General features: G+C 44.5%; 5 protein-coding genes across 7 annotated transcripts in view; 1 reads left to right on the top strand and 4 right to left on the bottom strand.

The window, feature by feature from the left end:
- The window catches only part of LOC144697178 (uncharacterized), a 685,261-nt gene extending 673,098 nt beyond the window's left edge, over positions 1-12,163 (bottom strand). For all 3 annotated transcript variants that reach the window (XR_013580314.1, XR_013580313.1, XM_078569041.1), the window contains exon 1: positions 12,040-12,163. The gene's annotated coding sequence lies outside the window, so the exon portion shown is untranslated. The remainder of the gene's footprint in view (positions 1-12,039) is intronic.
- LOC144696973 (uncharacterized) overlaps positions 1-12,242 on the bottom strand; it is a 280,733-nt gene that overhangs the window by 179,687 nt on the left and 88,804 nt on the right. The window lies entirely within an intron of this gene.
- The window catches only part of LOC144697199 (uncharacterized), a 243,973-nt gene that overhangs the window by 163,554 nt on the left and 68,177 nt on the right, over positions 1-12,242 (top strand). The window lies entirely within an intron of this gene.
- The window catches only part of LOC144697164 (uncharacterized), a 193,567-nt gene that overhangs the window by 127,519 nt on the left and 53,806 nt on the right, over positions 1-12,242 (bottom strand). The gene's annotated exons all lie outside the window — the stretch shown is intronic.
- LOC144697630 (uncharacterized) lies at positions 8,467-10,433 on the bottom strand. The gene has a single exon (XM_078569664.1). It carries the CDS (start codon positions 10,187-10,189, stop codon positions 9,431-9,433), a length of 759 nt encoding a protein of 252 aa, XP_078425790.1. The 5' UTR covers positions 10,190-10,433; the 3' UTR covers positions 8,467-9,430.

Genomic DNA, 12,242 nt, shown 5'->3' on the forward strand with positions numbered 1-12,242 from the left:
CTTTCCATTTCTTTTCTCATTCTGGGGGGAAATTTTTGACTTGCAGGAACTGAGGGGAAAGGAAGTGAATCCAGGGAGGGTGCAGACTCTGGAAATGTTGGCCCAGGTCTCTCGCTCTCTCTCTTAAAGACATTGACACTAAAAGACTAATAAGGAGGGAAAAATTAGAGTATGAGGGAATGCTAGCCAGAAATATAAAACCAGAAAGTACGAGTTTTTAAAAATAAATATTTAAAAATGAAAAGAGTTAACAAAGTGAGCGTTGTTCATATGGAAAGTGAGTCTGGGGAATTGATAATGGAAAGTAAGGAGATGGCAGATGAATTGAACAGGTATTTTGCATCAGTTTTCACTAAAGAGGACACAAGTAACATCTCAAGCAGTTATAAACCAGTAAATGAAAGCGGAGAAGGAAATCAGGATAATTACAAGTGGTACTGAGTAAATGGTCAGAGCTGTGGGCTGACAAGAGCCCAGGTCCCGATGGACTTCATCCAAGGGTCTTAAAAGAATTGTTTAGTGAGATAGTTTTTGCATTGGTTTTAATTTTCCTAAACTCCCTAGATTCGGAGAAGGTCCCATTAGATTAGGCAAGGGAGGAGATAGCAGGGGCTCTGACCCAAATTTTTAATTCCTCTCTGGCCACGGGGGAGGTGCCAGAGGTCTAGAGAACAGCTAATGTGATTCCGCTATTTAAGAAGGGTTGTATAGAGAAGCCAGGGAACTACAGGCCAGTGAGTCTCACGTCAGTGGGAGGGAAACTATTGGAGAAAATTCTGAAGGAGAGAATTTATCTCCACTTGGTGAGGCAAGGTTTGATCAGGGATAGGCAGCATAGCTTTGTCAGAGGGAGGTTGTACCTAACAAATTTGATTGAATTTTTTGAGGAGGTGACCAGGTGTGTAGATGCTAGAGAAAGCTATTATTAAAGAAGTTATAGCAGGGCACTTGGATAAGATCAAGGTCATCAGGAAGAGCCAACATGGTTTTGTGAAGGGAAATCATGTTTAACCAACTTACTAGAGTTCTTTGAGGAAGTAACATGTGCTGTGGATACAGGGGAACCAGTGGATGTGCTACACTTAGATTTCCAGAAGGCATTTGATAAAGTGACACATCAAAGTTTATTGCAGAACGTAAAAGCTCGTGGTATAGGGGTGACAAATTGGCATGGATAGAAGATTGGCTGGCTAACAGGAAGCAGAGAGTAGGCACAGGAGGAGTCCATTCGGCAACTGAAGACCACGCCAACTCACGGTAGAGCAATCAAGTTACTCCCATTCCCCCTCGATATCCCCGTCTCTCTGCAAGTTTATTTCCTTCAAGTGATCATCCAATTTCATTTTGAAGTAATTGACTATCTCCACTTCCACCAGCCTTGTAGGCAGCGGGTTCCAGGTCAACACCACTTGCTGCCAAAATGAAGTTCTCCCTCACAGCCCCATATATCTTTAATCATGTAATAGAGTACTGTGTATGACACACATTTTTAGCGCATTACTGTTGGGTGTATATTAGGTACAGCAGGGTGAGAATGGAGGGAGGGCGTGTTGGGGACAGAGATTTACAGCTTTGGGGGAATGAGAGGGGAAAGAATGTTCCATAGGAACTAGAAGTGTCTGTTCTGAATTTCTATTCTGTACTGATAGTGATGACTTTTGCAAGTCCTTTTACAGGATATTAGAAAGGGAGAATTTACAGACAGAAATCTCAAACCAAACATCACGCTCAGACCTGATTCATTTGACTTATGCGACCTGAATATCACCGGCCTTTGAATCTAGAAGGAGAAATGCTTGTCTGTTCTATCTGTTTGAAGAGCTTTTAAACATCTGCGTGACCATAAAAGTACCAAGACACACACACCCGAGTGAGAGTGTTCCAGTGCACTGACTGTGGAAAGAGCTTTAACCAGTTACAGAGTCTGAAAAAACATCACACTGTTCACAACCGGGAGGGACCGTAGCTGTGTTCTGCATGTGGATGAGGCTTCAACTGATCATTGAACCTGGAGAGACACGAGGCTAACCGAACCATGGAGAAACTTTGGAAATGTGGGGACTGTGGGACGGGATTCAAATCCCCATCTGAACTGGAGATTCATCGACGCAGTCACAGTGGGGAGAGGCCGTTCACCTGCTCTGTGTGTGGGCAGGGATTCACTCATTCATCCTCGCTACTGACACACCAGCGAGTTCACACGGGGGAGAGGCCGTTCATCTGCTTCGAGTGTGGGAAGGGATTCTGTGATTCATCCAACCTGCTGATGCACCAGCGAATTCACAGCAGAGGAAGGTGGTTCACCTGCTCTGAGTGAGGGAAGGGATTTACTCAGTCATCCCACCTGCTGAGACACCAGCGAATTCACAAGTGATTTACAGGGGTTGGATTCTGCTGTTATTACTGTTGTTAATCACATCCAGGACTGAAACATGTTCATTCTGAAAGTTGGTGAAGTGGGAGGGTCGGAGGGTTTCTTTCTGTTGGGCTGGCTGGTCTCACGACTTTCTTTCCAAGCTGCTGATGTTTTTTGAGCTTTGTTCAGAAAATGTAGTTTCAAATTTTATATGGATCACCAAAGCAAAGGGTGTTTTTAAGGTAAAAGGTAGTTACCTTTCATTTCTGTTTGGAACATCCAAAGAATGCCATGTTGCCATGGAGATGGACTGTGGGGTTTAGAAGGATTTTATGAACATATATGAACATAGGAATTAGGAGCAGGAGTAGGCCACTCAGCCCCTCAAGCCTGCTCCACTATTCAATAAGATCATGGCTGATTTGAATGTAACCTCAACGCCATGCTCCTGACTATCCCCGATAACCTTTCACCCCCTTGTAAATCAAGAATCTATCTAGCTCTGCCTTAAAAATATTCAATGACTCTACCTCCACCGCCTTTTGAGGAAGAGAGTTCCAAAGACTCACAACCCTCTGAGAGAAAAAATGTCTCTTCATCTCTGTCTTAACTGAGCGACCCCTTATTTTTAAACTGTGACCCCTAGTACTAGATTCTCCCACAAGAGGAAACATCCTCTCCACATCCACCCTGTCAAGACCCCGCAGGATCTTAAAGTTTCAAGTAAGTCACCTCTTACTCTTCTAAACTCCAGTGGATACAAGCCCAGCTTGAACAGCCTTTACTGATAAGACAACCCACCCATTCCTGGTATTAGCCGAGTAAACCTTCTCTGAACTGCTTCTAATGCATTTACACCTTTCTTTAAATAAGGAGATCAGCACTGTACACAGTACTCCAGATGTGGTCTCACCAATGCCTTGTACAACTAAAGCATTACCTCACTAATTTGGCATTCAATTCCCCTCGCAATAAATAATAACATTCTATTAGCATTCCTAATTATCTGTTGTACTTGCAGACTAACCTTTTGTGATTCATGCACTAGGACACCTAGATCCCTCTGAATCTCAGAGCTCTGCAATCTTTCACCATTTAGATAAAAAGCTTCTTTTTTATCCTTCCTGCCAAAATGAATGATTCCACATTTTCCCACATCAGACTCTTGTTGAATTTATCTGGGTGCTTCTCACAGAAAACAGTTACAAAATTGATTGTGCCGTTTGCAGCTAATTTGGAATTGTTGAGGGGAAAAGAAGCTGAAAGATCTGCCTAGCTTGGAGCTAGAGGAGGAAAACTACAGAGACCCTCCCGGTGAAAGTCTTCCGGGTGTACGAAATCGGAGCAGAAGTTGGCCACCCGGCTCCTCGAGCCTGCTTCACCTTTCAATATGGTCATGGCTGATCTGTTTGTATTTCAAGTTCCACATTCCCATCGTGTAGCAGAAAGCAGTCAGCTTGAACATTTAGCTTGGAAAGAGCAGTGAAGAAGCTGTGGGCGCAGGCTGGGAAAAGCAGTCAGACTGTCCAAAGTCAGGGCCAGAAAGCAGTGAGGCTCAATCTTGAACAGAGGAACCCACAGTCATGAGGCCTTAAAGAAAGGTTGGAGGGTCAATTAGCCAAAAGCTCATGGAAAGATGCCGAGGGATCCTTGGACATCAAAGAGTAGCTGGAACACAGGAGAAATCAAAGTGAATTCCAGAGGGCTGTGGCATATTTTTAGGTTTGTCCCAGGAAAGGTAAATAAACCTTCAGGATCTCATAGGGAACTCTTGGGTGGAACTAAAATGTAAAACAGACTTTAGAACAGAAGTAATTACACAATATAGTGTTCGGTTAGCCGTGCTTAGTTTCTTTTTTTAAAATTTACATGAAAGTTTGTGTCAGGCGTGGAATCTTGTGGTGTAGTTCTTTCAGTTAATTACTAGGTTCGGATTTCTCTTGAAACATTGACAGTCCCGATCGGGATCCTTACAGTCCGGGAGTGCACATTTCCACTGGAATGAATCACAAAAGCTGACGAAGGACATTTATTTTATCCTGGATAGTAAATAGTTTTTCCTACCACTACAGGTAGATCTAAAATAAATACATTTGTCTCTGTTCCATTGAGTCTACAGCACAGGGCCAGGCCAGTGGGCTCAATTGGTCTCTGTCAATATTTATGCTCCACATGAGCCTCCACCCACCCCTCTTCATCTGCCCCATCAGCATATCCTTCTATTCCTTTCTCTCTCATGTATGTATCTAGCTTCCCCTTAAATGTATTCATGCTATTCACCTCAACCACTCGTTGTGGTAGTGAGTTCCACATTCTCACCACTCGCTGGGCAAAGAGGTTTCTCATGAAATCCCTATTGGATGATTGAAACCCTTCATAACCTTAAAGACTTCCACCAGGTTAACCTTCAGTCTTCTCTTTTCTAGAGAAAAGCAGCCCCAGCCTTTCCTGAGGGTTAAATGCTGTCAGTTCTGGTATTATTCTTGTGAATCTTTGTTGCCCCTTCTCCAGTGCCTCTATTTCCTTTTTCTAAATAGAGATGACAAATGTTGACAGTACTCCCAGTGCAGTCTAACCATGGTTCGAAACAAGTTGAACATAACCTCCCTGCTTTTCAATTCTATCCCTCTAGAAAGGAACCTGATATCTGGGCCCCACACTTTAAGAAAATGTGAAGTTCTTAGGGTGCCGAGGAGATTGACGAGAATGGCACCAGGGATGAAGAGACTTGGAGCCAGATTCAGTCATGGTTTTCAACAGAGAATTGGATCATTATCTGAAGAGGAGAAATTGGCAGGGTTATGGGGAAAAGGTGGGGGAGTGGGTCTGGGTGAGTTGCTGTTGCAGAGAGCTGGCACAGACACAATGGGCTGAATGGCCTCCTTCAGTGTTGTAACCATTCCATGATTCTAGAACACCAGCTCGCTGATTCTATTCAACACGGCATGATGGTGGGTAGCACTCTCGCCTCTGAGTCAGGAGGTGGGGGGGTTCGAATCCCCACTCCAGAGATCCGAGCCCCTATAATCCAGGGCCCGTACTCCCAGTGCCAGTACTGAGGGAGAGCCGTCCTGTCGGAGGGACCATCTTTCAAATGAGATATTAACCAAGGGCCCCGTCTGCCCTCTCAGATGAATGTACAAGACTGAATGGTCACAATTGGAAGGAGAGCAGGAGGGGGAGGAGTTCATCCCCGGTGTCCTGGGGCCCAATATTTATACCCCAACCAACAGCAGTAAAAACATGATCTGGTCATCATCACATTGCTGTCTGTGGGATTTTGCTGTGCACAAATTGGCTGCCACGTTTCCTATCGTGTCTACACTTCAGAAAGAGCTTCATTGGCAGTGAAACGCATTGAGATACCCTAGGGTAGTGAAAGGCGCTATATAAATGCAGGTTTCTTTTTATACTGACACACTCCTATCCTCACAGGCAGTTTGTCCAGCAGGAGCACGAGCCAGCACGAGCCAGCTGACTGGGGGGCAGGAACTCCCGGTGTGGACCGAAGCTGCTTCCCTTCAGAGGCTACTGAATCCATTGTAGGAAGTGGCCATTTAAAGAGGGAGCCTTGACTTGCCGGCCTGAGAATCCAGCCCTTTTCCCCCTGTGTAATGCTGGCTGAGAATAGACATCAGGGCTGCTCAATGTACTGAAAGTATCTCTGCCACTGAAGATGGGCGGAGGTAATGTTTTCATCCCTGTTATTCTGTTTGTCTGTAAACAATTTATCTCACAAACTAACGGATGGATTTTAATAAAACTCAGAACGTTGACAGGATATGGCCCACGGAAGAATTGATTTGTTTTTAGCGAAGATCCAAATCCTGGAATTTTTGAAGGGATCCATTCACATTGGGAGATCGGGAGAATTGGCCTTTTCTTTTTGATTGTTGTAGTTTGTTTTATTTCGAATGTTGATTGTTTTCGAATGTTGTGGATTGTCTCCGCTGCTGGGGTGGAATTTGTCACAGCTGTCAAAATGTGAGCAGAGTTTTCAGAGCCAGTTATTAGAGTAGAGATGGATGCTGTTAATAAACACGTTTTTTTTCTGCTTTGCAGCTACAGATCATGTTTTCATCCCTGTTTGTCTGTCTGAAATACACCTGAAGAACTAACAGATGAATTTGAACAAGCGTGGTACACAAATATGGTCTGGCCCAAGGAAGAAATGACTATATTTGGTGAAGATGTGGACCAGATCCAGATCCTGGAATCTTTTGTACTCGTTCACAGAGCCCAGTCCTCTGCAGGCAAAAGTAATTTGTCCAGGCATTTCACCTTTTCAATTAAACAAAAGCTTGGGGGACAATTATTCCCTGGTGCATTCCCCAAGGCAACCCCTCAACCAATCAGAGTCCATGTGCCAACCAATCAACACCCTGCTTTTCAGTCAATATAAATTGTTGTTCCCTTTGACATTTGGTATTCTTGCATCTGTCCTGAAGAGTGCAAGACAAAAAACTTCAACAGCATGTCTCGTTTTTCAGAAATCCTCGAATTTTTAAAAGCATTTGTTAACATTGGGAGATTAAGTCACCCAATTTTTTTTTCTCCACAACAATTTATTGGAAACAATGATAACAAAATGTCATTGCAAAAGTCACATACATTTGCACTAGCAAATTTATTAATTTTAGTGGTAAATGTTCCAGATCCAGATCATTTTCCAGATCTGAAGATCAATTCTGTACATGTAGTTAAAAATTCTGTTTACAAACTCACACAAACAAATGTTTCTGCTCACTGCACAATGATAAATCAATGTGCAGCCGTCAGCTAATCCCACACTCCCAATGAAGTCTCTAGTCTGGTGTCAGCTGATTGTGGAATCACAAACATGCTGATGTCATCTTATGACATCATCACAATAGAATGCAACGACATCAGATGATTGTGCAATCCCAATGGAACGCGACGACGTCAGCTTGATTTTAGACATAAGCGGTGTGATGGGAAATGTACAGAACTGGACCAGTTTTCTTCAATAGAGAAACTCTGCTGCCCGTCTCCCAATTCACACTCAGTCCCGTTCACCTATCGCCTTCTGTGCTCACTGACCGACACTGGCTCCCACTCAAGCAATTCCTCCATTTTAAAATTCTCCTCCTTGGGCCCAATTTACCTCTGTAAAAGTGAATGGGATGTTGATTGAGCTAAATTCTGGCCCATTCTTTTCAAATCCCTCCATGGCCTCCTTTTTTTCAAATCATCACGTGGTCTCACACACTCTCCCCATCTCTGTAATCTTCTCCATTCCTACAACCCTCCGAGATATCTGTGCTCCACTAATCCTGGCCTCTCCACCATCCCCGGTTTCAATTGCACAGCCACTGGGGACCGTGTCTTCAACTGCCTGGGCCCCACGCTCTGGAATTCCCTCCCTAAACCTCTCTACCCCTCGATCTTTTGTGCTCCTTCAGGACACTCCTTAAACCTGCCTCTCTGAGCAAGCTACTGGTCATCTGAGCTAATATCTCTTTATGTGGCTCGGTGTCAACTTCTGTTTTGAAATTGCTCCTGTGAATCTCCTTGGGATGTTTAAAGGTACTATATAAATGCAGGTTGTTTTTGTTGTAGTGTTTGAATTATTTTCAGGGGATGCCGCTATCGTTAAGCAGTCAAACACTTTCTAGCTGCATCCAGAAAGAGCTACTGGAAGGCTGTTGGCTATAGTCAGCCATGCAAGGCTTTGTTCCATGTTTAAATATACAGAGGAGTGGTGACATTGTTATATCGGTCACTCAGAGCTGAACAGAAACCCGTCTCTTTAAATACACATACAGGGAAGAGGCTGAAATGAAATCTGTCCCTTTTAACGTGCACAAAAGCAGGAGACTCAGGGTCACAGGCTGCAGAAGGAGTCCATTCTGCCCATTGTGCCCCTACCATCTCTTTGAAAGGACTCTCTAATTGATCCAACTGCTCTGCTTTTTCCCCTTGGCCCTGCAAATTGCCAGTTACCTCAGAGGGACTCACTTTCTGTTAAAGAGCAAGCCAACCCCTCTCACCCACTTTCCCGAAAGTGCAGAAAACTAATCATGAAAAATCCAGAAAAATCAAATATTTTTACTGATATAAGTTTATTGATAAAACAGAACAAGGTTAAAAGAAAACAGAAAATTACTTGAGGATCAAAGACAACCAGAGTAAAAGGATGTGCACAATGTTTTGGACCCAAATGGTTTCTCTTTAATTCATCTGTCCCCTGTTCCCTGCCCTCTTTGTGGAACACCTCCACTCAGTCCACAAGCATGACCCTGACCTTCCAATTGCTGCCATTATAATTCATCACCTTGCTCTCATGCTCACATTTCTGTCCTCGGCCTGCTGCAATGTTCCCGAGAGGCCCAGCACAAGCTGGACGAACAGCACCTCATCCTCCGATGAGACACTTTACAGCCTTCTGGACTCAACATTGAGTTCAACAACTTCAGACCGTCAACTCTGTCCTCTGTTTTGATTCTGTTTTGCCAAGTGCCAGTCTGCATCTTCTTTTCATGATTTTTGCTTTCAGACAGAGCTGTCCTTTATTCTGCCATTAGTACTTACTCTGGACCAATGCTTTGTTTCTTTACTACAACCATTATCACTCCCTTTGCCTTTTCTTCCTTGATATATTTGTTATCTAATCTCGCCCGCCCTCTAACCAATCCCTGACTTTCCCTTTTCTTCTACTGGGCCCTCCCCACTTTCTCAACAGTTTCAAACCCCCTCTGAAATTCTGGAGGAGTCATATTGGACTCGAAACATTTACTCTGTTTCTCTCTCCAAAGATGCTGCCAGACCTGCTGAGTTTTTCCAGCACGTTCTGTATTTATTTTAGATCTACCTTGTAATGGTAGCAAAATACACTATTTACTATCCGGGATAAAATAAATGTCCATCATCAGCTTTTGTGGATCATTTCAGTGGAAATGTGCACTCCCAGGCTCAAAGAGCATCAGCCACTGGAAGCAAAGTTGTGAGACCGGCCTGTCCAGCAGAAAGAAACCCTCCGACCCTCCCACTTCACCAAGTGTCAGAATGAACATGGTTCAGTCCTGGATTAAAAGCAGAATCCAACTCCTGGAATCACTTGTGAACTTGTTGGTGTCTCAGCCGGCTAGATAAATGAGTGAATCCCTTCCCACACTCAGAGCAGGTGAATGGCCTCTCTCCAGTGTGAATTCGCTGGTGTGCCTGCAGGTGGGATAACTGAGTGAATCCCTTCCCACACTCGGAGCAGGTGAACGGCCTCTCCCCGGTGTGAACTCGCTGGTGTGTCAGCAGGGTGGATGAAACAGTAAATCCCTTCCCACACTCGGAGCAGATGAAGGGTCTCTCCCCTGTGTGAACCGCCTTGTGTTTTTTAAGGTCAGATGAATTACTGAATCCTTTCCCACACTCGGAGCAGGTGAATGGTCTCTCCCCTGTGTGAACTCGCTGATGTCTCAGTAGGTTGGATGATTCAGTGAATGCCTTGCCACACACAGAGCAGATGAACGGCCTCTCCCCGGTGTGAACTCGCTGATGTGTCAGTAGGTGGGTTGAATTACTGAATCCCTTCCCACAATCGAGGCAGATGAATGGCCTCTCCCCCATGTGAACTCGCTGGTGTGTCAGCAGAGAGGATGAATGAGTGAATCCCTTCCCACACTCGTAGCACGTGAACGGCCTCTCCCTGGTGTGAACTTGCTGGTGTCTCAGTAATGTAGATGAATGAGTGAATCTCTTCATACACGCAGGGCAGGTGAACGGCCTCTCCACAGTGTGACTGTGTCGATGAATCTCCATCTCAGATGGGGATTTGAATCCCTTCCCACAGTCACCACATTTCCACGGTTTCTCCATGGTGCAGGTGTCCTTGTGTCTCTCCAGTTCCAATGATTAGTTGAAACCTCGTCCTCACGCAGAACATATATAATGTCTCCCCTCACTGTGAATGGTGTAATGTTTTTTCAGTCTGTGTAACTGGTGAAAGCTCTTTCCACAGTCAGTGCACCAGAACACTCTCACTCGGGTGTGTGGGTCTCAGTGCTTTTTTGGTCAAAATGTTGTTTAAAATTTCTCGAAGCAGGCAGAACAGACAAACACTTCTTCTAGATTTAAAGGCCAATGATATTCAGGTCGCGATGAACCGAGTGACTCTGTCAGATCTTGATGTAAAGTTTGTTTTAAGATTTGCAAATCCTCCCCTTCTAATATCCTGTAAAAGGAGTTTACTCTCAGTACAGGATAGACATTCAGAACAGGCAATTCTAGTTTCTAAGGAACGTTCTTTCCTCTCTCGTTCCCCAAAAACTGTAAATCTGCTTCACACACACTCTCCCTCCATTCTCACTCTGCTGTATCTAACATACACCCAGCAGGGCTGCACTAAAAATGTGTGTAATATACAGTGTTAGGGTCGAAACAGTGAACTGTCAAGGAGTGTTTCAGTTGGTAATTGTAGCTTAATTGACAAGTATCTCACTGGGTGTATCTAAAGGGGAAACAGGTGAGATAATGTGTGTGTAGAATTGTGCGTGTGCTGAAATAAAACTCTGCTTGAAGAAGCAAAGTCCTGGTTTCTGTGTTTATTATCAAGCAGCCATCGGAGCTTAACATACAGTGCTCCATTACTTGATTAGGGACAGATGGGTCTGTTAGGGAGAACTTTATTTCGCCAGTGAGTGCTGATGACCTGGATCTCACTGTCTACGAGGGTGGTGGGAGCAGAGACCGTCAATAATTTCAAAACAAAATTGGATGAACAGACGAAGGAAATAATCTTGCAGGGGAACAGGGATATAGAGGGGGAATGGGACTGAGTGAATTGCTCTGCAGAGAGTCGGCATGGGCTCAAGTTGCAGAATGGACTCCTTCTGTGCTGTAATGATTCTATGACTGGATATTCATAACGTAGCTACAGTACTGTAGGAACTGGGAATAGGAATGATAGTAAATAAACTCTTTTACAGAACCAGAATTAATATATTTAAAATGTTTCCCATCACAGCATTAGACATATCTATGTCCTATATTATTGTATTGTCCAGGGGGCAGAACTCTTACAAAATAAAATAAGGAACACGTCAGCCATGGGGCTGGAGGCATGGCTGGGGTTGTGGTGCTGGTGACCAAGAGAGCAGTTTGTTGGGGGTTGCGGATTTCAATATGAGAAGGGCTGGGGAGAAGGGGTCTTGAGATAATAATAGTGGGAGGGGTGGAGGTTAAAGTTAACCAAAACTTACAACTTATTTTGTTCGGTCAGAATATCATCATCTCCCTGCTGGCCAACTCACTCACTTGCCGTCTCACTTAAACTCAGTCTGGAGACTCCCGGGGTCAGTTTCCCACCAGCTGTCCTAGAAATACGGGGCAAAAGGCAAAATAAGGGGCAATCTCTTAAAATACAGGACAGTTAATTACCCTGAAATTGTCCCCTTAAATGTCAGCCATCTCCTGGGGAAACCACCCCTTAAATTGTGAACATTAGGAAAGAGACCATCCTTTTAGCCAGACAAATAAATGTGTCAAGCTGAGGGAACAAAGGATGTCAATGTCTTTAAGAGAGAGAGAGAGAGACCTGGGCCAACCTTTCCAGAGTCTGCACCCTCCCTGGATTCAATTCCTTTCCCTTCAGTTCCTGCAAGTCAACAATTTCCCCCCAGAATGAGAAAAGAAATGGAAAGGGGGATAAAAGAAAGTGTTTTACTCACAGATGTTGGACACAGGAGAAAGTTTTAGTCTGTGTGAAGCTCAATCTTCATTCACACAAAGCTCACGCACTGTTTGGCTGGAGGACCAGAGTCCTTCCGGTCCTCCAACTCTTCCCAATGGTCAATCTCCAGCATGAGGACAATGGAGCAGCGGAAGCCGTCGTGGGCGCCGGGGACCCTCGTGACGGATGAGGGCTTGGTCA

The sequence above is a fragment of the Cetorhinus maximus genome, chromosome 23 (assembly GCF_964194155.1).
Source record: "Cetorhinus maximus chromosome 23, sCetMax3.hap1.1, whole genome shotgun sequence".
NCBI classification, from domain to species: domain Eukaryota; kingdom Metazoa; phylum Chordata; class Chondrichthyes; order Lamniformes; family Cetorhinidae; genus Cetorhinus; species Cetorhinus maximus.

Bases quoted from the DNA above. Each gene is read 5' to 3' on its own strand.
- LOC144697630 (XM_078569664.1), bottom strand. From the start codon at position 10,189: ATGGAGAAACCGTGGAAATGTGGTGACTGTGGGAAGGGATTCAAATCC.